The following is a 26,278-nucleotide window of genomic DNA, read 5'->3' on the forward strand; positions in this document are numbered from 1 at the left end:
CCTCCCCTTGCAGTCGTACGAATTGATGTAAAGGCGCTGTGAACTCTGTTGTCCTCATGTCGAATAAGTCAGAGTGGCTACTCCAGCACCCGCCTTTTCACATTAGCATTTGCTCTAAAACGGGTATATGGTTGCTGCCTAGAAATTAATTGGTCGAATTGGTCGAAAGTTGTGGACTGCTTTAACCCCATTTAAATTAACCCAGATTAAGGCCCTCGCCTCATTTAAAATGGTGTTTTTTGGGTGTTTCTTTAAAAACGGAAACGAAAGAAGAATTTTTATTTTTGTTTTTAGCATTTTTTTTATCTATTGTTAAAAAATAAAATTTTATTTGGCCATATGAGGTTCGTTCAAAAAGTTGTCAGCCTTCAAAAAATGGTCTTAATGGAAATCACAAAAACTAGAAACATTTGCGATATCCTCTTTTGGAATTCCGTACACGGAATTATCGATATTTAGTTAGGTTCATGGAATTTTTCCAGGTTTTGCAGCTTTTCTTATAAACTCAACTCAGTTGGAAACTATCCCAAAATATCAAGACTTTTTTCCTTCTCCAAGTACAGACCACAAATCTCAATAAAGTTCCAATCAATTTTAGGAACTTAAACTGACACCAAACTAAGACTAACTACATCAAATAAAATCCTCACTAGGGGAGTATAGAAAAATGAGATTAAAACATCTCATAAACGGCTTATAAACCTTGCGACCTGAAACTGCTAACACAAGGCAAGAAAAAGTTTGAAGGCAGCAAAATCAACGCTAGAAAAAAACGAAAGCACTTCATTTAAATGAGGTTACATCAGAGCCAATTGCAGTAGGCTGAATTTTGTATGGGTGGGTTGAAATCTGTATGAAAGTGTAGAGAAATTGTGCTATCTTGACTGCATGGTAACCCCCCGAAGGTGGCTCTGTGATACATGTTAAGTGTGATATTAGTAAAGTGATGCCCTCTTTTGTCATCCTCGCGGCTTTGTGACAAAATAAAAACAGCAGCCTTCTTACCAAATTTCGCACATTTAACACTACCTTCAAATCTGTGCTCCTAAATGGTTGCACCACAAGGAAAGTACCCCCGGTAATTACGAGACGCCTGCAAACGTTTGCCAATCTCTCCTTGCGCCGTATTTTGCAAATTTTTCGGACCTGTTAATAAAGAGCTAATCAGCTTGACGTGGCGGCTGAAATTCGAAAAAGGAAGTGGCACTGCAACGGTCATTCACTTAGAAAAAGTGATAGCAATGTTGCTACGGAGAGCCCCCCAAGAAGATAGCCGAAGAGTGGGTAAGCCTTGTACCACCTGGGTACGCTAATTAGAAACTGAAAGGAGCTCTCTTGGTCTTACGTGGAACGAACTGGGATACATAGTACAAAACCGAGCCCATCGGTAAAGAGGTGTATTTGTCTTCCTGTCTTAAGAAAAAACTGCGAACGCTTACAGGATTCTTATTGGTCATTGCGGATAGTGAAGTTATCCGATTAGGATCGGGAAACTACAGGGTGGCGCACGAATCGTGCTACAAAAACAAAACGTAATAACTTTTTTTCTAATCAATGTATTTAACTTTTTGTTTTTTTATTGTACAGATAATTCAATTTTATTTTATGTAACTAATTATATTAGTTTTGAAAATAATAGAACGTAAATGACCTCCATGCTCATTCACGCATATGCGACACCTGATGAGAAAATTGTTCATTGCGCACTGAAGGCTTGAAGTCGGGATCGCCTCAATTATTGTTGTGATGGACTGCTTCAATTCAGTCAAATTACTTGGTTTTGTTTTACACACCTCTTGTTTGAGATAACCCCATAAAAAAAAATCTGGTGCAGTGAGGTCAGGTGACCTTGGGGGCCAGCGGAAAGTGGAATTTCTGGATATCAATTTATTTCTAAATTTTCGTTGGAGCTCCTCCATAACCGGTCTGGCTATATGTGCAGTTGCTCCATCTTGCTGGAACCAAATGCTGTTAAAAGGGATACGTCTTCGCCGCAGTTCTGGATAAAAAAACTCCTTCAACATGTTTAAATAACGGTCCCCATTTACAGTCGCTGTTACACCGTTTTCTTCGAAGAAGTATGGCCCGACAATGCACCTTGATGAAACTGCGCACCACACTGTGACTCGTTCTGGGTGCAGTTCCATCTCATGGAGTATTTGCGGATTTGATTGACTCCATATACGGCAAATTTGCTTGTTTACATTGCCGTTTAGATCAAAATGGGCCTCATCAGACATAAACAAGCAATTTATGAAGTTGTTGTCTTCTTCGGCCATTTCAATAATTTTTTGGCAAAATTCCAGGCGAATAGGCAAATCCAGAGGGTTTAATTTGCTTGTGATTTGAACTTTGTACGGAAACAAGTTTTAGTCATCATGAACTATCCGCTGCAATGACCGTCTGCTAACTCCAATTTGCGCCGACAAGTTACGAGTCGAAACTCTTGGATTTGCCTGAATTGACGATGCTACAGCCGCGATTGTGGCTTCGACCCGAACATGGGGATCTCGATGGTACGGTCTGCGTGCGATGCTTCCAGATTCAGCAAACATGTTCACCAGCCTCATAATGGTCCATCTGCTCGGGGGAGTGCCGCCAAACTCCCGCCTAAATTCCCTTTGGACGGAAATGATGGACTGCAAAACATGGTACCGCTGCACTATCCAAATCCTCTTTTCGGTATCCCAAGCCTCCATTTTTTGTAAATCTAAATACTAATCTGCAAAATAAAAAAAAAGCCGATTACTCACACAGAAAAAAGTTATTACGTTTTGTTTTTGTAGCACGATTCGTGCGCCACCCTGTATTTTCAGATGACTGTGCCATCTGTCTTCTGTGTTCAGTATCACTATCACACTTGCCTCTCGAATGCGATGCCAAATTAAGTATCTCGGCCTGGTAGTGCCGGAAGAAAGGCTGATTGCCTGAATCAGCTCAAAACTACTTTCTTCGGTTTATTGAAGGAACTGGGTCTGGATGACCTTCACAATAGAAGGGTAGAGCACACAATACATTTTGAGGTCGAGCAACAAGTCTTTACTCATCTATTTACTTATCTACGAATCAATTAAAAAATTCTTAAACTTCCTAAGGGCAGTACTTGGAAGACACGCAAGAAAACTTAAAGCGGGAATAACAGACCGGAACCAAAATTTGCAGATTAAATTACCGTCGATAGATGACGTGTTTCCGTGTATACGACCAGAACAGCGAGAAGCTGATGATAGAAGTGATGGTATAAAACGTCCTGCATCTTTTGTTCTTCGAGTTCACCAAGTAGAGCATAAAGTCCCAAAACCAAAACCTCATATTTTTCCCTTATTTACTTCTGTATCTAAGGCCTGAACTTCTAGATTAGGAGGAAAAGGCCGGGGTTGCATATCCTTTGAACTAGATTTACCTCAACTCAGCCAAGTAGATTTGTCTGCTTTCAAAAACCTCCTTACAAGAATTCTAAAAGCGTTAAAATGTTGAATGGTTCCCCCGATAAAATATATGTTATTAATATGATATCGGTAAAAATAACAATTCAACTCTCGATTCGGATCTTCTTCGGAACACAGCTGAGCACTTCAGTGTGGATAATAGTTCAAGGAATGCATTTTTTCTCCCTCAATATTTAGATTTTGCTCAACCATAATCTTGCAGCAAACAAGTCAAGAACAAGGCCTCTCTGCCCAATTAAGCCGTGGTATAAAGATGATGGTATTGATAATATTGGGTTGTGTATCCAAAGCGTATCGTAAGCCAATAAATGTCGTCTATTGCAGCGAGCGTTTACATTTCTTTATATACCAGAGGAAAAATGAATTTTGGCTTCCAAGAAGTACTGTGGACAACTTCGAAATGCCCTCCCTGAAAAAAAAAAAAAAAAAAAATTCAAGTAAAACCATCGGTCCTTGTGGATTCCGCAACTTTACAAAAAATTATAAAAACTTGGGCCCGCTTATTGCAACAATGAAGAATGAATTGTAAGTTTAGAGACCGAAGAAATGTCCAAAATGTCGAAAAATTTGTACCGTCTGACCAAAGAATTAAATTGTGGCAGATACCACAAGAACTACCAATTAAAAAGGTATGAACTGAAAATATTTTTCATGAACATTTGCACAGAAAAAAAATTGGTGAGCGTGGGGTACCGCGAATGCACACTCCGATCGACAAACAGTGACTGTTTCAGAGTGGTAAAGATATTTAGGGACTATGTCAAATTGATTTGGATGAAATTTGTATTTGCATTGTCGTCGTTGATGATACCTGAATTCATTGGTATGATCCGGAGTTCCAAGAAAAATCAATACTTTGGTTATATAAGAAAGAAAGGCCACTAAAGAAATTCAAATTCGAAAAGACGGCACTGAAGATTATGGATATACTCTTCTGTGATAGCATGGAGAACTTATTATTTTAATTACTTGTCTAAAGGGACTACAATAAACGACCAGTACTACGCTAATATTTTGAGTCAGGCTCGTGCGGCTGTCATTGGGAAGAGGCTGATTCTGTAAGGAAATATGTCCCTTCACACCGCTTGAATTGAGAGGAAAGACTTAAGCGCTATGAGATTCAGAGGAATTAATCACCCACCCTGCTATCCGGACTTGACTCCCAGTGACATCTTCCCTTTTTTAAAATGAAGATTTTCGGACGACAGTGGGAGGACGACGAAATCTAAGGAAAGTGTTTTCAGGGGCATAAGGGAAATTTATATAGAGCTGCTGTTCAAACTTGTCTTCTAGTGACTTTTTTCAAGATGAAGATTCTCGGACGGCAGTTACATAAAGGCCTGGCTCCCAGGAATTTTTTCATTTTTCAAACTGGAGATTCTCAGACGATAGTGACATGAAGGCCTGGCTACCAGTGATTATTCCTTTTTTGAAAATGAAGATCTTCTGAAGACAGTGAGGTGGAGTCCTGATTCCCGGTGTCGTTTCTCTTTTTCAAGCGGCAGATTCTCGAACGACAGTGAGGTGGAACCTGGTTTCTGACGACTTTTCCCTTTTCCAAGCTGAAAATTTTCGGACGGCAGTGAAATGGAGGCCTGGCTATCAATGACTTTCCCTTTTTCAAGCTGAAGATTCTCGGACGATGGTGAGAAGAAGGGTTGGCTACCAGTAACTTTTTCCTTTTTAGCAATGAAGATTTTCGGGCGACAGTGGTAGGAGGCGAAATCTAAAGACTATTTTTTTATGGGCAGAACCCTACTTCCTATCAACTAAATGCCAGAAGCGAGAATAATCGCTGGATTTCGCGATGAGTAGTTACTTTGGAGCACACCTTGTATTTCGAGCTATTTAATTATGATTCAAACATGGATTTCGAATGCGCAAACATAACGCTCTGATTCAGCCATTATCTAATTATTTGTTTATTATAGAAATAAAAATCTGTCTGGCACTCGAAAGTTCTCATTTCACCCCTTCTTAGCCAATTTGAGCTTACAGCTCACACTCACTGTTCCTACTCGTGTCAAGCCAAAAAAAAAACTATGAAAGGATTTTGTACCATTCCATCACAGATGCCTGGGCTAACGGAAACGGGTAATGTGTCGTAATGTACCCAAAGGTAATGTCAACCACAATAAAGTAATGAAATAAAAATTTTATAATTAAAATTTTATCATTAACACAAAGCGCTGTGCCGGCACATCAAGGAAACTACCGAAAAACGTCCAAAAGCGGGTTTCAAATGGCGGAAGGCGGCGGGCGGCGGGAAAAGTCAAAGGCTGTGACAGTAGAAATGGAAAAATGACAATGGGTACTGAGCGAATCCGCTTGTAAGTGAATTTTGTTGAGCGGTGCGACGGTGCACATCAAAAACGAATCAATGGGGAAAAGATGCGCCACAACTACAACTACAATTACAGCTACCAGCAACTATTATTTTTACAATGGTATGCGAATATGAGTTTGTATCTGAGCACCCAGCAGGAAAACTGGAAGAAGGGAACGGAATTTCTGATTTAAAACTGAGGCATTTTCTGGAAATGCGAACTAGTCTGGAAATTATTTAATTTTCGCTAGTTCAGAGGCACCAAAATGGGCTGTTCTAACGGGTGGCGCAAAATTAATCGGGTAGCGCAAAATTAACCATTCAACTTTTTACTAAAACAAAAAAAATATTTTGAATGACGGAAATCTTTATTTTGACCCTTACGTGCTCCATTGCTTGTCTGTTTGTATGCTAGCTCACAAGTGTCATATATGATTGCCGTAGGACGATATTTGCAAATATTATAAATCTTTCTATAATTGATTAATTTTGCGCCACCTGTTATAAAAAAATCCTATTATATTAGGTTAGCGGCAATTATCCCGAAGTAAAACTGGACTGAAGAAGAGAAAAATCAAAACTCTTAGCCTTAAGAAAACTAAGCACCGGAGCAGAAGACTCTGGGAAACGATTCTACCTCTCTGACCTCCAAATTGTTATCAAAATTAAGGCTTTTGTCAATTTTAAGTACCTTTGGATAGATATCTACCGAAAAAGCTGGCTATATGACGCTAGAAGAAAAGATAAACAGTCTCAACGACTCAATTATTACTGCCTTTGAGTGCAGCTGTCTTGAGACCAAACCAAGAGACAAAACCAACACGTCATATTGGTCGAAGGAACTCTCAGCGCTTCGGAAGGTGGTGCGAAGGCAAATTAAAGCCAAACGCAACTGATGCTGGCATGAATACGCTACCATTCTAACCACCTGTAGTAAGGGAATTAGGAAAGCAAAGGCATGCAGCTGCGAGACAATCACCTCAACCCCCGTTGCGGCTAGGCTTCTCCAAGCTATAGATAATGGTAGCGTTAGTATTAAACTAGGTATTAAAAAGCCAGACGACACATATACTCCTACATGTAGTGCAGTGGGAAGAGCATGAGTCTTGCAGGCTACACATGTTCCGGGTGCCGTAACCCAGATCCCGGAGTCATATACGGTGTTTTCGAGGTAAACCCAATCGGACTGCAAACTGGCTAAGCAAATGGTCGCCAAGTAATCCATAACACGGACAGTTCGCTCCTTTAACCACCGATACAGGACCCCGGGAACTGATGGAATCAGCCCGGCAGTACTACAGCAAAGCAGGATGTTGATCACACTATATCTATGTACATATTTGGGATAATACTATATAACCAAAAAACTTATAACCTAACCAGTCGTACGTAGTCATCTGCACTTGATCGGGATGATCGACCTGCGGCCAATCCCAGCAGACTTCAATGCACCTTCTCCTTGAATGTAGTGCTATAGCGTGGAGAAGGTTGGGACATCTCGGCCAACTATATATGTATATAATTGGCGCGTACATCCTTTTTGGGTATTTGGCCGAGCTCCTCTTCCTATTTTTGGTGTGCGCCTTGATGTTGTTCCACAAATAGAGGGACCTACAGTTTCAAGCCGACTCCGAACGGCAGATATTTTTATGAGGAGCTTTTTCATGGCAGAAATACACTCGGAGGTTTGCCATTGCCTGCCGAGGGGGACCGCTATTAGAAAAATGTTTTTCTTAATTTTGGTGTTTCACCGAGTTTCGAACCAACGTTCTCTCTGTGAATTCCGCATGGTAATCACGCACCAATCCATTCGGCTATGGCGGCCAACTGCAGCCAGAAGAAAGGCTCAGGCCAACCCAGCTCTATCTTAAGTCTAATAAGCGAACTGGGTTTGGATGAGGTACTGTGATGAGTAGAGGACACAAGGGACCAAGAACAATGGGTCGAAGTGCAAAACTAGAAGTAATCTAATCCGCATTGCGCCACTCTCCCAAAACTAATCATGGGGATGGCTATTCTCTCAAGTTTTTTTTGTGAGCCATTGAGAAAATAGAGCTAAGACGAATTCTTTTGAGATATTGACATTAGAGCAAATGAATTTTCGAATTTGTGTCTTGATTGTCAAAGTGGTTTATTTATATTCTCATAGAAATTTTGACACTAAAATTCTTTTTTACAAGAACAAAATACAGGTAAATGTTGTTGTTGTTCAGGAGAATATCACCTTTAAAAGATTCGCTTTGTTAAGACCTCCAGAATATTTTGGTGAACGGCTTCCTAAGATGAAAATGCGAGAGCATTTTTCCCTCTAGCTCCTGATTTCAAGGAAATAATAAGATATACCAGCAACTTCAGGCCTCGAACTCTTTAAAATGTCCACCCATTTGATAGCAGTAGATTTTCCTGCAGGGTGCAGCGGTGTGTGTAGGAGTGCCATATATTTTCGGCTGCCTTTTATGTGCAATTTTACAACAATTTTAATTATAATTTCTCCCAACCACAGCGCAATTTCTGGAAGAAAAAATGAAATAAACTTAAATACAAAATAGTAGTAGAAAAATCAAAAATGTGTACTCATGTCACTTCGGTTGTATGAATTGTGTTTGGCGTTGTTTTGTTTTTTTTTTTTGCTCTCTTTGTGCACGCTTTTGTTTTGACACTGGCGGCATAAAAGAGTTGACAGCACTAATGGGATGTTGTATTGTATTATCTTATATTTTCGTAGGTACATTTTGCGTATAATAATCGCGCGCGAGTGTGTGTATGTGTGTGTGTGCGTGACATCCGTTTCTTGAAAAGTGTGGGTAGATAGTTTTAATAGTAATTTCGTTGTTTTTTCTACCAATGACATTCTCTGCTTGCAGTCAAAGTACGATTATTATCGTAGGAGTGAGAGTAATAGAAATTTTCTATCAGAAGCGTACAACAACTATGCACACATGTAAGACTCCCTCATGACAATTACAAGACTGCGCGATCCTCTGACACTTTTTCTCACTGACATTTCCCTAAAGCGTTAAATAATAGGAGTTGCATATCACAGGGGAATCTGTGGTTCGAGTTCGGAGTTTGAGATGGTCTTGGCATGTATTCGTGGCATTTGTAGTTCGCAGGATTATTAGATTCCAGAAGCTCATTCATCTCCTGAACCAACAGCTTCTGTTTGCTTAAGATAATTTCTTTCTTTTTTAACTTAAATCTTTCCAACATTCGAGCTTTTAGATTCATCACAGCAGCATTCATCTAAGACGCCATCTTTTTAAAGTAAAAAGTAGAAAATCTGGAAGGCAACAGTCAGCCGTCTTGTATGGATGTAGGGGCGCTATCGGCAAAAGATGGGTCCTTTCGCCTAAAGTTACATTTTGACTAAATAACACAATTTAAAAGCCGATTTGGCTGCATGAAGTCTTTGTCTAGTGGAACTCGCTGGAAAGAATGACATTAGCTAAAAAGCTGAAGAGAGTCCAAAGGTTGATATCAGTGGAGCACTTAGGACGACTTCTACTCTAGCGCTTAACGTCATGCTGAATGTGGACCAGTGCACATCGTAGAGAAAACAGCCGCTGCACGCGCTGCATTCAGAGCCGGGTCATAAGCTAAACTTAAGCTATGGGCACTTTAGTATTCTTAAAACTTTGAGTTCATCCCCATGGAACTTGATCAATATACTTCCACGCTCGGTCCGAAGAGTGGTCCTGGTGCAACATTTGGCGACAAGGCATATCAAACATGTTTACGGATGATTCGAAACTGGACGGAATGGCTGGTGAGCGATTATCCTGCGAGGAGCTCTCCATCAAGCTCAAACTTAGGCTTTCGGACCACTGCAGTGTTTTCCAAGCGGAGATAGCCGCAATTAAGGAAGCAGTGAATTAGTTGCTTACTTCTGTAATTACTCTAAAGGATATCCACTCCGACAACCAGGTGGCAATTAGGGCCTCGCGTCCGTTTCGTTTTGTGCGTTCGAAATTAGTCTGGAATGCCTGGTTTCTCTCTCGACAGCATCTGAATACTTCGATATTAGGCGCATTTGGGTTACCGGTCACAGTGGCATAGAAGCAAATGCAGAGCTGAAAAGCTGGGTAGACAGAGGACTCAGGAGACAGTTCGCACGCGAAATGAGAAGATTGGAGTTCCCTTGAGATGTTGTACTCTACTCTTGGAAGGATCGGCCTCGTGTCAACTCATCAAGCGCTGGGTTAGTGCGCAAACGTGCAACGCCGCGAGATCCTTCTAGCCACCGATAGATCGGAGGTGCTTGAGGGAACTGCTTAAGCTAACAAAACCGCAGATCTCTATTTTGGTGGGAGTTCTTACCGAACAGTGTCCGTAAGGTATCCATGTGGTGTGATTGTTTCAAGTCTTTTCTGCAGAAGATGCCTGGAGAATGAGGTGGAATAATCTCAGCACCTTCTTCTCAGCTGCCCTGCTCTCACCGGGTTAAAATTCAGACATCTGGGCTCTTACTTCTTGCTACACCTGCGGAAACGGCACTTACAACCGTTTTTAGTGTTTGGCTGAGCTCTTCTTCCAAATTTGTGGCGTGCTTCTTCATGTTGTTTCACTAACGGAGGGAGCTTCAGGGAGCCGGATCTGAATGGTAAACGGTTTTTATGAGGAGCTTTTCATGCCAGAAATACGCATGGAGGCTTGCCATTGTCGGCTGAGGGGCTACCACTATAAGAAAAAACTGTGTTTTCATTTTGGTGTTTCACGGAAATTCCAAGTTACGTACTCCCGAATGGTAGCTCCGCATCAATCATTTCGCTAAGGCGGTTGATATAGGAGATTTAAATATCATCTTGATGAATTTCATTAGTAGCTTGAAGCGGTAAATGAAGGGTATCAAATGTAGAGCTATCGGCTTTTAATGTAAAAAATCTATAGATAATCCCTTTCAAGGCGGCCGCCATAGCCGAATGGGCTAGTGCGTGACTACCAATCGGAATTCACAGAGAGAACGTCGGTTCGAATCTCGGTGAAACACCAGAACTTAAGAAAAACATTTTTCTAATAGTGGTCGCCCCTCGGCAGGCAATGGCAAACCTCTGAGTGAATTTCTGCCATGAAAAAGCTCCTCATAAAAAAATATCTGCCGTTCGGAGTCGGCTTGAAACTGTAGGCCCCTCCATTTGTGGAATAACATCAAGACGCACACCACAAATAGGAGGAGGAGCTCGGCCAAACACCCAAAAAGGGTATACGCGCCAATTATATATATACAGTCTAATCTTGGTAATTCGGACACTTGATAATTCGGACAGCGCGGTAATCCGGACACCAAAACGTTTTCTATTGAAGTCTCTGTAATCCGGACACCACGTATTCATGTACCTCTAAAATTCGGACACTTCTTTATTTTCCAGTGAATATGCTGAAATAAAAAGGAATTCCGTTATTTTTTATTTTATTTTATAAAGGGGACTCCCCTGCTAACTACTTTGCGTGAATAGTGCGTTTAAGTGCTCGTCAGCCTCCTAGTTCATATTCATAAGCATATTTGCGTAACGTGTAGTTCAGTAGCTAATTTCAAACATTAACTCCATAATTTCTTTAACTGTGGACTGTATAAATTTAACTATGGCACCAGCAGCTAAGAAAAAACATACGTTTTTAACGATAGACCAGAAAAAAGAAGTTCTTAAGAAACTAAGTGAAGGACAGTCAATTCGACAGCTAGCTGCGCAATACAATGTAGGTAAATCTACAAGTTCGGACATATAATCAAGTGGATTAAAGATTGATAGGTAAAAAACGAAAACATTTTGTAAGAAGAGTTTACACTCCTTTCATTATATTTTGCAATTACATTGCTAGAACAGAATGTGGCCTTGGAAAGCGTAAAACTATGCGACCTGCGGAGTTTGAAAAGATGGAAGACCACTTGTATAAATGGTTTGTAAACGCAAGACGAAACAATGCACCGATTTCCTCGAAAATCATCAAAGAAAAGGCCAAACAATTCTGTTCCCAAATTTACGGACAAAGTGTGGAATTTGTGGCTAGTAATGGTTGGTTTAGTAATTTTCGCTCCCGATATGGAATTAAATTCTTAAAAATATCTGGCGAAAAACTTTCCAATGATTCTACTGCTGTGCAACCCTTTATTGAAAAATTGCGAAAGAAAATTGCAGAAACGGGCATTTCAGGTTTATAATGCATGATCAGGTTTATAATGCAGATGAGACTGCTTTGTTTTGGAGAAAACTTCCAGAAAAAACCCTTGCATTGCATAATGAAAAATCCGCACCCGGGCGCAAAATTGGAAAAGAAAGAGTAACACTTCTAGTTTGCTGTAATGCAACCGGAGAACACAAACTTCCATTGTTCATGATAGGGAAAGCCAAAAACCCCAGAGCGTTTAAAAAAGTAAACCTTCCGCTTGGGTACTCCCATACCAAAAATGCTTGGATGACAGAGCAAATCTTTAAAAATTGGTTTGAAAACTCATTCGTTAAAGAAGTAAAGCAATACTTAAAGGAAAAGAATTTACCAGCCAAAGCCATTTTACTGCTAGACAATGCAACTTGCCATCCCCAATCACTATCGGATTTCGATAAGGACATATATGTTATGTTTTTGCCACCAAACTGCACGGCTCTTATACAGCCAATGGACCAAAATGCTATCCGAATTTTAAAGACAAACTATTGGAAGAGTTTTTTGTCTCTACTTTTGTCCAGCCCAACGAGCAATCTCCCGGAATCTTTAAAAAACTTTACATTAAAAGATGTGGCTTTATCGTCTAATGCTTGGAAAAATGTGGATGAACGCGTGCTCAGAAAATGTTTTAACAAAATTCTTTATGACGAAGAATGGGACTCAGATGATGATTTGCCTCTTGCGATGCTACGGCCCAGCAGCTCAACTAAAATAATTGATCTTCTTGTTGAAATATCCCCAAATGTATATAATGATAACGAAATTACTGAGTGGTTGAATGACGACACTGATTTCGATATCAACGAGATTGAGGAAGAAGATAACGAGAACAGCAGTCTTGACGAAAATGAAAGTCAAGATCCTAAAATTTCGCACTCTCAAGCTATTGTCGCATTTGATAGTTGTATTAAATATGCAGAGGAACAGGAATTTTCATCCGGAGACATTTTAAAACTTGTGAGTCTCAGAGATATTGCCTTCAGAAAGGGAAATGAAACAAAATTGCGGCAAACGAATATATTGAATTATTTTACGGCCGAATAAAAACGAATATATGTACATATAACTCATTGAATATTAATCAATTTAAGATCAAATAAAAGTTTATTTCATTTAATTACTGATCTACTGATTTCTATTAAATTTTTTACCCACTCGATAATCCGGAAAATTCGATATTTCGGACAACCTCTGGTATTTAATTGTCCGAATTATCGAGATTATACTGTATATATAATCCCTTTCAACTGTTGGCCGCAACTGCGTCGTAATTCGGTCATTCGTAAGCACCAGTTTTGAATGACTCGCTGGAGGACTTCGCTCGATGTCTCGTGAATAACTTCAGTAATGGTGGCTTCCAATGCCAACCAGCTTCGGTTTGTCGACAAAGCATTTAGACTTTACATACCTGCACAAATAAAAGGCCAAAGTTGTGATGGCAAGTAGCGTTGTTTTGTTGGAACCAAAGATTGTGAAGATCACGGACTTCAATTTGGTTATCAAAAAGGCGTTTTTAAGGGCGCAATGGCGTTCCCCATTTACTGTTGGCGCCAGCCTCGTCTTTGAAGAAATATGAGCCGATGATTCCTCCAGCCCATAGGTCGCACCAAACAATTGTTGAATTTCGCTTGTTAACAATGGACTGGAGAGCTAGGGAAAATCGCATTGCAGTGATTCGGTTAAGTGTGGTAAAAGTGCAAGTGAGATTTAAGAAGTGCTGAAAAAACTGAATATTTTGAGAATGTTTATTTACTGCACGATCAGTCGATTTTCCCAAATTTCGAAGTTGCAGACCTGAAAAGAAGAGGTCGTCCGCGTGATTCGAACCAGTGCAGCTATAAAAGCCGTTCGAGAAAGAATTCGCAAAACTCCCCTTAGAAAGTGTCCAGGGAACGGAATGTATCGACCAGATTCATGTCAACACTAATTAGAGATGACCTCCACATGAAAGCCTACCGTCGCTCAATTGGATATCTGTTGACAACGCGCTTGAAGAAAATTAGGGTCGACAGATTCAAGCAGCTTTTTCGGTGGCACGCAGTCAACGGCCATGAAAAATTTTTTTTCACAGATGAGAAAATGTTCACTGCTGAAGAAGGTTTTAATAAGCAAAACGACAAAATCTTTGCTAAAACTTCTAAAGATGCAAAAAATGTTGTTCCAAGGGTTCAGCGTGGCTACCATCCAGCCTCCGTAATGGTTTGGAGGGAAGCACCGTAGCGTTTAAAGACGTTACATCTCTTCATTTCTGCGAAGAAGAGGCTAAGACCAGGGTAAGAGTTTACCAGAGGGATGTCTTAGAAGGCCTGAAGAAGCAGTTAAGAAGTACTCAGTGGAGAGCGTTGGATCTTCCAGCAAGATTCCGCTCCAGCCCATTAGACAAAAACCACTCAGCAGTGGCTTCATAGCCGCAAAAGATTGGCCGTATTCGTAGTCCATTGGACAGTAGTATGGTGTCAGAATTGGAGAACATGGCTTGTCGGAGACCTCACAAAAACTTGGAGGGTCTCAAATTACCTTCAGTTTGAGCAGCGAAGCCATTATCCTTGGAAACGTGCTTGCTGCAATAGCTGAATGACCTAATCGAATGAAAATAAAAATTTTTTTTTTAATATTTTCATGATTAAATAAAACTAACTTCATTAAAAAAAGTATATTATTATAATTCCATGTCTATAACGGACTTAACTTGTAACAGAACGTATGGCACGACTAAGTACTGTGGGCAAAAAGTAAGGTGAAATTAATTGTCAAACTTCGCCGGATTAAAATTTCGCTCTAGTTATTTTTTTCGTGAGTTGGCAGCACTGTTAATAACATTTGGGCCAACTTTCATGTGAACGTCATTATCAGTAATATATTTACGCTTGTGTTTACCAAACTACCAAGAGTGCATTTTTCGATTTTTACAATGTTTGATTTGATTGAGCAGAGAAGTGCCATCAAATTTTGTTTGCGGAATGAAATTTCGGCTGCGGAAACGTTTAGCATGCGGAAGGATTTGGTGATTCGACCATGTCGCAGAAAAATGTTTATAAGTGGTACAAAGACTTCAAAGAGGGTCGAGAACGTGTTGATGACTTGGAGCGCTCCGGACGACCATCGACGTCAACAGATGACCAACACGTCAATAAAGTGGAAGAGTTAGTGCTCAAAAATCGTCGGTTGACTGTTAAAGACCTTACTGATATGATCGGAATATCAGAAGGATCTGTGAAAACCATTGGAAAGACCATTTGGGCCTACGAAAAGTCAAATCTCGTTTGGTACCGAAAACTCTCAATTTCTTGGCTAAAAGTCGTCGCGTTGATGTGTGTGAAACAATGCTTCCAGACTATCAGGACAAGCTCAAATGCATCATTACGGGAGATGAGACTTGGATTTATGCTTACGACCCTGAAAAAACCGACCAATGAAGCGAATATCGTGCTAAAGGCGAGGCCCGACCGAAAAGAGCACGTCAAAGTCGTTCAAAAATAAAGGTCATGATGACAGTTTTTTTCGATTTTCGTGGTGTGGTACACTATGAATTCCTTCCACCTGGCCAAACTGTTAATAAGGAATATTATTTGAGCGTTATGCGTCGTTTACGTGAAGCAATTCGTCTAAAAAGACCAGAATTATGGGCCAACAACTATTGGTTTTTGCATCACGATAATGCAATGTCTCACACTGCACTCGTTCTTCGTGACCATTTCCCCAAAAATTCCACACATATCGCTCCGCAACCACCGTATTCGCCTGATTTGGCTCCGTGTGACTTCTGGCTATTCCCAAAACTCAAGAGACCACTCCGGGGAACGCCTTTCGAGTCGATTGAGAAGATAAAAGCTGAATCGAAGAAGGTGCTGATGGCTATACCGGAAATGGACTATTTGGCATGTTTCGGGGATTGGAAAAATCGTTGGCATAAGTTTAGGTATTTCATCGAGAGGGGATTATTTTGAAGGGGATGAAATTGATTTACAAGAAAAAATAAAGATTTTTCATTTTACAACCAAATTCACCTTACTTTTTGTCGAAGACTTTGAATAAAAATCGTCGCGCGATATGGTTTATGGTGTGAAACTTGAAGTCCTTTGGAATGTACACTTCTCACCCATGCATCTTCAAATTCACCCAAATATATATTTTCAAATCATTAACTATTCAATTAAGTTGTGTCTAACCGCAAACAAATGGCATAGCAAACACATAGCAAATAAAGAAAATAACCAGTAATTACTTACAATAACAACTCATACAGCTGTTGGTTGGAAAGACACAAACTTTCAATTAACTTTCAAAAACATTACATAAAAAATAGCAAATTGACCCTTTTCGAACTCAAACTATGCGCAAAAATACATAGGCAAATCAACAATACGCAAAAGAGATGAAAGCAAAATTAGTGAGGCCAAAAAGGTTAAGTTACCAATTGAGCGGGGAAGGGGTGAGCAGCAGAAAAATGCGGGTCATTAGTTTGAGGTTGGCGCTGAGTTAGGCCGCATTCAAACACTATGCCTGTGGGCATTTTTTAAGAATTAGGGTGAAAAACAAATAGGCTGAAATTGATAGTTTGGGGTTCGAAAAAAAAACAACGAGCTGTGCAGTGTAGTAAAAAAATGGACCCGGCAGGCAGGCTTTGAAGTTGGAGTTGCAGCCGGGCGGCTGGACGAGAGTAACTGTTTACCTACATAAATAAATGTGTATGCATTCGAAATGAGAAAAAAAGTAGTTAAACCAATGAAATTGCATTGAATTGGGCGAATGTGTTGATTTATTTACAATAACTTATAGGAACATTAATACTTAATTTTGTTTTTTGTTTTTTAATATTTCTATTTCTACTTTTTGTAATGCTATGCTCTCTAAAGATTAATACTTTCCACACTAATAAGCATTATTTACAATTACTTAGTATATTTTATTAAATGTAACAGCTTCAACAAGTTCTGTAGAAAAGTACGCCGAAAAGTAGGCTTCATGCAATACTCGTGGTTGAGGAGTAGCGCAAGCTTAGTTTACATGGCGCGAATGAAGGTGGCCTTGAGGCAAGTCCAATTTTCCGCAAAACTTTTTTCTTCACAAAAACTCTGTGGTAGGTCGCTTATAGCTGTAAATAAATAAATCTTAACCAAATATTTTGCGTTCGTTACCACAAAACCACTCGTTATTATTTTATGTTGGCGTTTCCGCCAGCTTCGTCAATTTGATATTGTTGACTTCGGCACCATTGGGCGTTTGTGTTTGTAGCTGAGTATTCGTTTTCAGCGCTTTTTTTGCCTTATACCGATCCACCCATCGACGCACACAGGGCGACAGTAGTTTTGTGTCCATATCTTCCACTTTATTTGCGCCCAATGCAAGGCTGGTGATCGAAGCAATCACGACCGTTATCAGCGAGCCGAACATCGTGTAGAATAAATAGGAGATGTTGTAGATGTGGAAGGCGCCGTCGCTGGTGGAGGAAATGAAGAAAATTTTTAAAAAATTTTGCTATATCTAATATTTTAATGTATTTAATTTCTTTTTTTTTAGTTTATTTAATTTTATGCTAAGCCATGTTCAGTTTTGTTATATAATACGTTGTTATATTTAATATTATTGTGTATTTCTTATAATTCATTTTTATTTTAGGCTATGCTCTGATATGTTTTTTTATGTGCTATGTTATGTTTTGCAATGCTCTGAAATGATTTGGTATGTTCAATTGTGCTATGTTATGTTATGTTGTGCTATGCTACGTTATGTTTTGTTATGCTATGTTATAGTGTGCTATGTTTTTTTATGTTATGTTATAAAAAGCGAATCTATTATTTGACATTTTTGTGATATGCTTCCGTTATTTTGCTTTATTTCACTTTATATCATTGTTTCTGAGGTTTTTCCTTGAAATGATATGTAATGCCATTTGATGCTGTGCTATGTTTGGCTGGACTATGCTAAATTCTCTTAATTTATGTTATGATATGTTACAATATACTATTTTTTTATTTGTTAAAGTTATACCTATTTTATTTTGTAATATTATGCTATGCCATGCTCCACTATGTTCCACTATGTTTTGATATGTTGTTTCATTTAACTTTATCTCATTTAATTCTATATTTTCCGTGAAATGTTTTGGTAGGTCATTTTATGCTATGCTATGTTCTATTATGCTATGCTATGTTCTTTTATGCTATGCTATATTATTATGTATATTTCATGTTGTGAAGACTCGTTATTTTTTAAATTTTGTTCTATCTAATTTTGTTTTTGTTTATAATAAATATATATTATGCCATGCTGTTATGTTATGCTCCACTATGCTTTGTTATGTTTTTTTATATGACTTTATATACTTTTTTTTATATTGTATTTTCCGTAAAATGTTTTGTTAAGTCATTTTATGCTATGCTATGTTCTATTATGCCATGCTGAATTATTATATTTTATGTTGTGAAGGCTGGTTATTTTTTTACATTTTGTTGAATTAAATTTAATAATTTTACAATTTAATTTTGTTACTATTTTGTAATATTATGCCATGTCGTATTCTGCCATGCAGTTATGTTATGCTCCACTATGTTTTGTTATGTTGTTTCATTTCACTTTACATCATTTTTTTATATTTTTCGTGAAATATTTTGTAAAGTCATTTTATGCTGTGTTATTTTCTATTATGCTATGCTATGCTATATTATTATATTTTATGCTTTGAACTCTCGTTATTTTTTTTTTTTAATTTTGTTCAATTTAATTTGGTTTTTGTTTTATAATATTATGCCATGTCGTATTCACCTATGCTATGTTATGTTCACTATGCTTTGTTATGTTTTTTATTTCACTTCATATCATTTTACTTTATTTTTTCCCTGAAATATTTGGTCAAGTAATTTTTTGCTATGCTATGTTCTGTTATGCTATGCTATGTTCTATTATGCGCTATGCTTAATTATTATACTTTATGTTGGTTTCTACGTTTTTCAATTGTGTTTTTTTTGTTTTTTTTTTGTAAAATTATGCTATGCTATGTTCCACTATGCTTTGCTATGTTATGTTATTTCACTTTATACTATTCTTTTTATATTTTCCGGTTATAGGCCTGGTGGAATATTGTCAGCAAAAACGTCTCCGGTGGATCCTCTGCTGTGACGCAAATGCGCACCACACAGCGTGGGGAAGCACAGACATCAATCCAAGAGGTGAGTACCTTATTGAATTTCTACTTAGGTATAATATATCTATCCTAAACCGAGGCAACGAACCTACATTCATTAATGCAATCAGAGGTGAAGTCCTTGACATCACTCTCTCTAGCCATAATGTTGTGTCCGAAGTCTCAAATTGGCATGTGTCAGAGGAAACATCTATGTCGGATCACAGACATATTAGATTCGATATAGGTGCAACCAAACCACAAATGACAATTTACAGAAACCCCAGAAAAACTAACTGGGACTACTTTCACTTCGACTTAGAACAAAGTGTTAACTGCTCTAAGCGTCACATTCAGCTTATATCTGAGCTTGAGTTCGAATCGAACGAACTACATTCAAACATAATATCTGCGTTTCACGAAAGTTGCCCAGTAAAAGTCAAAAAGTCACAAAGAAATGTTCCTTGGTGGAATAGTACACTTTCCAACCAGCGTAAAGAAACAAGAACCCTATGGAATAGAGCTAAAGCAATGGGGGACTGGTCCTCCTACTCAACAGCCCTAACCAACTACAACAAAGAATTGAGGAAATCTAAAAGGGCTACTTGGAGGAATCACTGTGAAAAGATCTGTAGTCTTCCGGATGCTATTCGTATCCAAAAAGACCTACTAAAAGATCACTTAAACGGCATTAGTACCCTGAAAAAGCCAGACGGAAGCTACACAAGGAATCCAGAGGAAACCAGTCAACTTCTGCTGGACACTCACTTCCCTGGATCACTTGTGCTAGACGAGATCTCTGTACCGGCAGAAACTACTACATCTGCGGGTGCTGAGAACTTAAAACTAGCAAACAAGCTATTCCATGAACAGCGGGTACAATGGGCGATATCAACATTCAGCCCATACAAATCTCCTGGTCCTGATGGGATATTCCTCTGTCTTTTACAGCAGGGTGCACACCATATTATCCCTAATTTGACCAGACTATACAAAGCAAGCTTACTGCTAGGACATTTGCCTACAAAATGGGCTGAGGTTAAGGTTGTATTTATTCCAAAGGTAGGGAAAAAACCCGAACAATTGCCTAAATCATACAGACCAATTAGTCTCAGCTCATTTTTCCTCAAAACAATGGAAAAGATAGTTGATCAGTATATTAGGGAATACAATCTAGCTAAATTCCCACTGCATCGACTTCAATTTGCCTATCAACAAGGAAAATCCACTGAGACTGCAATACACAGCCTGGTAACAGTTATCGAAAAGGCTATTGAGTCCAAACAGATAGCTCTATGTGCATTTATTGACATATCAGGAGCTTTTGATAACACCTCCTATGAGTCAATCTATAATGCCCTATATCTAAAGGAGGTACCTGAACCCATCACTAGATGGATAATATTCATGCTGAAATCTAGGACGATCAGCACCGAACTAGGAGGAACAATCAAATCTATCAAAGCCACAAGAGGTTGCCCCCAAGGTGGCGTACTCTCTCCTCTTCTGTGGACTCTAGTTATAGATGAACTTCTCCACAAACTGAATAACCTAGGATTTCACACTCAGGGTTACGCTGATGACCTAGTAGTTTATGTATTAGGGTGGCATGAGGAAACCATTTCGGATCGCATGCAGCAAGCCCTTACAATAATAAACAAATGGTGCACGGAAAAAGGGCTCTCCATCAACCCATCCAAAACAACACTTGTACCGTTTACTAGGAGAAGGAACATAAATCTCAAATGTCCGACCCTTAATAGAACAACACTTGAACTCTCGACAGAAGCGAACTATCTTGGCGTTAGTCTTGACAAAACGCTTACGTGGAACTCCCATATTGAGAGAGTTACTTCAAAAGCCACAAGGGCATTCTTTGCCTGTACAAGGCTTTTTGGTAAGACATGGGGACTAAACCCTAGAATGACCTTCTGGACATTCACCACAGTTGTAAAACCCATAGTCACTTATGCATCCTTAGCATGGTGGCCCAAGGTCAAGCAAAGAAAGGCGGCAAACGAATTAAGCAAACTGCATCGCCTGGTATGTGTTGGGATTACAGGGGCTATGAAAACGTGTCCCACGGATGCATTGGGTGTGCTCCTGAACATACCACCGCTTCCAATTCTAATTGAAAGGGAAGCTCGATCGAGTGCCTTAAGACTAAAAGGTATATCTGAACTTAAAAGTGGGGATATGAAAGGACATTTAAAGATCTTAGAAGACTTCCTACATAGTCCCATTCTTCATAGGGATGATATACTATCACCCAAACCAATACTCTTCAGGAACTTCCAAGTTATAATCAATGAACGAACAGACTGGAGAACTAACTCTATCACCTTCAAACCTGGCTCCCAGCTATGGTTTACTGATGGGTCCAAATTGGAAAATGGTAGAACAGGGGCAGGAATCAATGGGCCCAAATTCAAAAAATCGATTCCGATGGGATCCTTCCCAACAATATTCCAGGCAGAAATACATGCCATTGAAATATGTGTGAGAGAATGCCTTAGAAGGAAAATGAGAGGTACTCACATCTACATACTTTCAGATAGCCAAGCGGCTTTAAAAGACCTTCTATCTACAACCATCACCTCTAAATTGGTAAACGATTGCCTAAACCTCTTAAACACGTTAGGAAACCTCAACACAGTAACACTATGTTGGATTCCGGGACATGAAGGACATGAGGGAAATGAAATGGCTGACGACCTTGCAAAACAAGGAGCAAATATGCAACTTACTGGTCCTGAGCCTTTCTGTGGACTGACAAAAGGCCACATTAATGAATTCCTTAGGAAATGGGAGGAAAGAAAACTTGCCGCACACTGGCTAAACTGTGCCGGTCAGCGTCAAGCCAAACTATTCCTAAGTCCCAACAAAGGAATATCTGACAAACTTCTCTCACTAAACAGAGTAGATCTGCGTCTTTTAACTGGATACCTTACAGGTCACTGCAGCCTGAGGTACCATCTAAACAATATTGGTCTATCCGAGACCAATGTCTGCCGCTTTTGCGAAATGGACATAGAAAGCTCAGAACATGTGCTTTGTGAGTGTCCTGCGTTGGGCAGACAAAGACTTCACCACCTTGGTGGTATCGTAGTATCTCCATGCAATCTTTGGAACAACAAACCCAAAACTGTGCTAAAATTTCTAAACAGCCTAAAACTCTAGGGTTACAAAATAGGCCTTTCACAATAGATCAGCTCTGGTCGCAGTGCGTAATGGCCTTCTAATAATAATAATAATATTTTCCGTAAAATGTTTTGTTAAGTCGTTTTATGTTACGTTATGTTCTGTTATGCTATGCTATGTTCTTTTATGCTATGCTATACTCTGTTGTGCTATGATTCATTATTATATTTTATGTTCTGAAGGGTTATTTTTTTTAATTTTTTTTTTTTGTAAAATTATGCTATGCTATGTTCCACTATGCTTTCTTATGTTTCTTTATTTTACTTAAAATTTTTTAGTGTTATGCTGTATTAAGTTACGTTATGATAAGTTAAGTTTTTCTAAATTTTTTCATTCGATCTATGTTCAGTTACTTTTGCCATGTTGTTTTATTAAATTTTTTGTTTTAATTTATTTTATTTTATTTCAATTAAAAATGTTTCTTCATCACTGCTGTGTTATGTTGTACAATGTTTTATTAATTTTAGTTATGTTATTTTATTTATTTTCCTTTTCATTTTATTTCACTTCTACTCACTTCAAATGCACTGATGTTGTGGATTCTGTTATATTCTCAGCCACCATACTCATCGAGGCAAAATCTATGAACGTATAATTGCACCCTGTAATGGTATGTGGCTTCCGTAGGTAGCTTACAGCACCACTAGCCAAATCCGCTTGGGCGCGTATGCACATCCAGGCCATAAAGAAGAGACTGCTAAGACCGCCAACCAGAGCGCCCTGCAATAGCAAGAAAGGAAGCGGGATAATTAAAAGAGTCTTTCGTTAGTATTTTTCCCCTCCAAATATGTACTAATAAGCACTCACCTTTCCCTCTATCCAAGGCACCATAACGCCCGCAGTAAAAATACCTAGCAACGGTCCATTCGCCACAGACGATAAGGTTATAGTCAGCTGTAGCACTGTGCCAAGTTTCTCCACTACAAAAACCAAGCTCACGCATATGGCGCCAAAGATGATTACCACAAAACGCATTATTAATGCCGTTTGACGCTCAGTCAGCGGCTTTTTGGCGAATGATTTGAAGAAGTCCTCAAGCATTACCGCCGACATGGAGTTCAGGCCAGTGGAAAGCGAAGAGAGAGCAGCACTAAAAACACCAGCAACGAAGAGACCAGGCAAGCCCGGAAAGTCTCCCAGTATCTCCATGACAAGCAGCGGCAATAGTTGATCGTTTCGTTTGGCGAGCTGAATAGAATGTTTGGAAATTATATGAAAGGATAAGAAAGATGCGTTTTACTTTATGTCGAACTGACCTTAGTTTGTAGCGGATCGCAATCGTGATAGGTGGCATAAATGAGCAGACCACTATAGCCACAAAGGCAAATAAAGGTTAGCACACCACATATGAAGATACAAACGGCAGTGCGCGCCGACTTCATGTTAGGCAGCGAGAGATAACGTTGAATCATATTCTGACTGATCGCATTCGATTTGAGCCAATGAGCCACACCGCCAATGAAGAGCGAGTAAACTGTGTAGCGTTCGGTGAGGTCAAAGGTGAAGCTGTGAGGGCAAAAGTGGAATACGGAGGAAGGGATAAAAAGAGAAAGAAATAAAAAGAGTGAGAGATATCACTAACTTCGGCGTCTCAATGCGTCCACTCTCTTTAGCTCTCTGATAAACTGCACCAAAACCACCCACATCTATGGTGCCTTTGACAATGATCAAGACCATAGCGCCGAACATGATGAGCGTCTGTATGACATCGGTCCAAACAACAGCTTTCAAGCCACCCTAAAGAAAAGCAAAATTAGAGGTTTAAAGTTTCCCACAATTTAAAATAAATCTTACCACACAGGTGTAGAAAATGCAAACCAAACACACAATTGGTGTTACCAGATGTATATTAATTCCAGTGGCTTGATTGAAGGCAAGTGCAGGCACATAGATGACAATCGGCAGCCACAATAACTGTGGGTGTGGGGAAATAAGCAATCAGAAATCAGATTTCAGAACACTATTCTTTGGATTTTGTTGCTAAAATGACTCACCGAACCAAACATGAAGAGCACTGACCCAAAAAGCCGCATGCGTCTGTCGTAACGAGACTCCAAATACTATTGAAGGAGATACACGTGAATATGGTTAAATTTTAAAATATTTGTTTATGTCAAGAAGCAATTCCTTACCTGGTAAGTGGATATTAGTTTGAGATCGTGGAATACTGGCAGGAAGAAGTAGTACAGCACGAAACCCATTATCACCAATGAACCCATAATGTAGAGATATTGTATTCCGAAGAGATAGACTTCTGTGGGTGTGCCCAACAACGTAATGCCCGAGATGAAACTGGAAAAATAAGATAAGAATTTTCATAACGCGGATTAAAAAGAGTTCTAGGCAAACAAAAAATCAAAATTACCTTTTTTGAAAAAAAAAATTTAAGTTTCCCGAATTTAGGGTAAGTTGTAACCTTAAATAAATTTTTTTAAATAAACATTTTTTATTCAAATTATTTCCTATTTGGAAATAGTTTCGAGTTTAAGTTGAATAAAACATAATTAATATCATACCCATATTCAATCTTAATAATAATCTTAAATACATTTTTTTGTTTTTTTTAGAATTAACTGATGTAATTTATTTTACAAAATTATGTGGCAACCCCATTTGGATGATTTTGGATTAAAGTTGCATAAAACATATTTATTCTGATACCCATATTCCTTTCTAATATTTATTTTTTAAATAAATTAAAATAAGTGGCAACCTTGTGAGAGTCTCTTAAAGATAGCCCCTCTTCAGGTAAATTTTACTCTCAATTACTGAATACACTCCTTTGTTGCTTAGAATTATAGCGTCATATTTTGTTGTAACTTTCAAAATAATTAATTGCATAAATTATTTATATTGAATATTAGTTGGCAATCCTATTCGAAAATATTTCGTATTTAAAGTTACCAGAAATACCTCTGATTTTATGACTATCTTGTGAGAACTTATTCACATTTTAATAAATTTCAAATAAAGATGGCAACCTTATACGAGCATTCTAATATTCAATATAAGTTGGCAACTCTATTCAACGAAATTTCGTAATTAAAATTATCCGTAATATCTTTGACTTTATGACTGTCTTGCGAGAAATCATTCACATTTTAATTAACTTACAATAAAAGTGGGAACCTTATACGGAAATTCTTAGGTATACCACATATTTCGCAATTTTTTTTTTTTGTTATCTTTGCCACTTGTTTTTTCAGCTTTGCATGTATTATATTATTGCACTGCAGTCTAAATTTTTTAATAAATAATAAAATATTTTTCATTGAAAACTAAGTGGCAACCTGGTTCAAATGTATTCAGAAGTTTTTCGAGATGAAAGCTGTCAAAAATACTTTGAATTTAGTGCAGTGCGGTATTAAAATATTTCCAAAAATACCTGTTTTCTTATATTTCATATGCTAAACTTGTCAAGAAATTATCTAAGTAAATATTCAACATTTAAATTAGGTGGTAACGCTGTTTAAAATATTTCTGGATTAAAAATATTTTTGTAAATTTAAATTGTTGGATTAAATTTATACTCGTATAAAAGGCATGCATAATTATAGAGAGTGGCAACCTCATTCGATCAATCTCAGCTATGAAGCCTGCCCAAAAAGAAATTTTTATTACAATAATATATTGAACAAACTGAAATAATTATTTTAAAAAATATTTTAAATGCAGTATAGGTGGCAACCCTATCAGAAATGTTACTGGATTCAAGGAGTTTGAAGTGCATCTCGTTTCATGCACATATCCGTAGTATTTTATTTAAGTACTTTCGAAATAATTATAAAGAGTGGCAACCTCGTGCGATTAATCTCAGCAATAAGATCTGTTAAAAATGAGATTTTTTATTTGCTAATTTACTGAACAAACTAAAATAATTATTTAGCCAAATATTTTAAATTCAGGTTAGATGGCAACCCTATTACTATTATTATTACTCGATTAAAGATGAATAAAGGCCATCAAATATGGTGCACATACCGTAATATTTTATTTACTTTGGATATAATTTAAGAG

The 26,278-nt window shown here is 38.4% G+C and overlaps 1 protein-coding gene across 1 annotated transcript in view; it reads right to left on the bottom strand.

Annotated features, from left to right (window-relative positions):
- Positions 1-16,682: 16,682 nt before the first annotated feature.
- Positions 16,683-26,278, bottom strand: part of LOC128858826 (sodium-coupled monocarboxylate transporter 1) — a 32,857-nt gene continuing 23,261 nt past the window's right edge. The window contains exons 2-9 of the mRNA XM_054095349.1: positions 24,394-24,553; positions 24,256-24,321; positions 24,056-24,175; positions 23,844-23,998; positions 23,518-23,767; positions 23,069-23,449; positions 22,779-22,981; positions 16,683-17,377 (exon numbers count right to left, since the gene is read on the bottom strand). Of these exons, the coding sequence (XP_053951324.1) occupies positions 17,098-17,377; positions 22,779-22,981; positions 23,069-23,449; positions 23,518-23,767; positions 23,844-23,998; positions 24,056-24,175; positions 24,256-24,321; positions 24,394-24,553 (1,615 nt within the window). The 3' untranslated portion in view covers positions 16,683-17,097. The remainder of the gene's footprint in view (positions 17,378-22,778; positions 22,982-23,068; positions 23,450-23,517; positions 23,768-23,843; positions 23,999-24,055; positions 24,176-24,255; positions 24,322-24,393; positions 24,554-26,278) is intronic.

The sequence above is a fragment of the Anastrepha ludens genome, chromosome 3 (genome assembly GCF_028408465.1).
Source record: "Anastrepha ludens isolate Willacy chromosome 3, idAnaLude1.1, whole genome shotgun sequence".
Taxonomy (NCBI): Eukaryota; Metazoa; Arthropoda; class Insecta; order Diptera; family Tephritidae; genus Anastrepha; species Anastrepha ludens.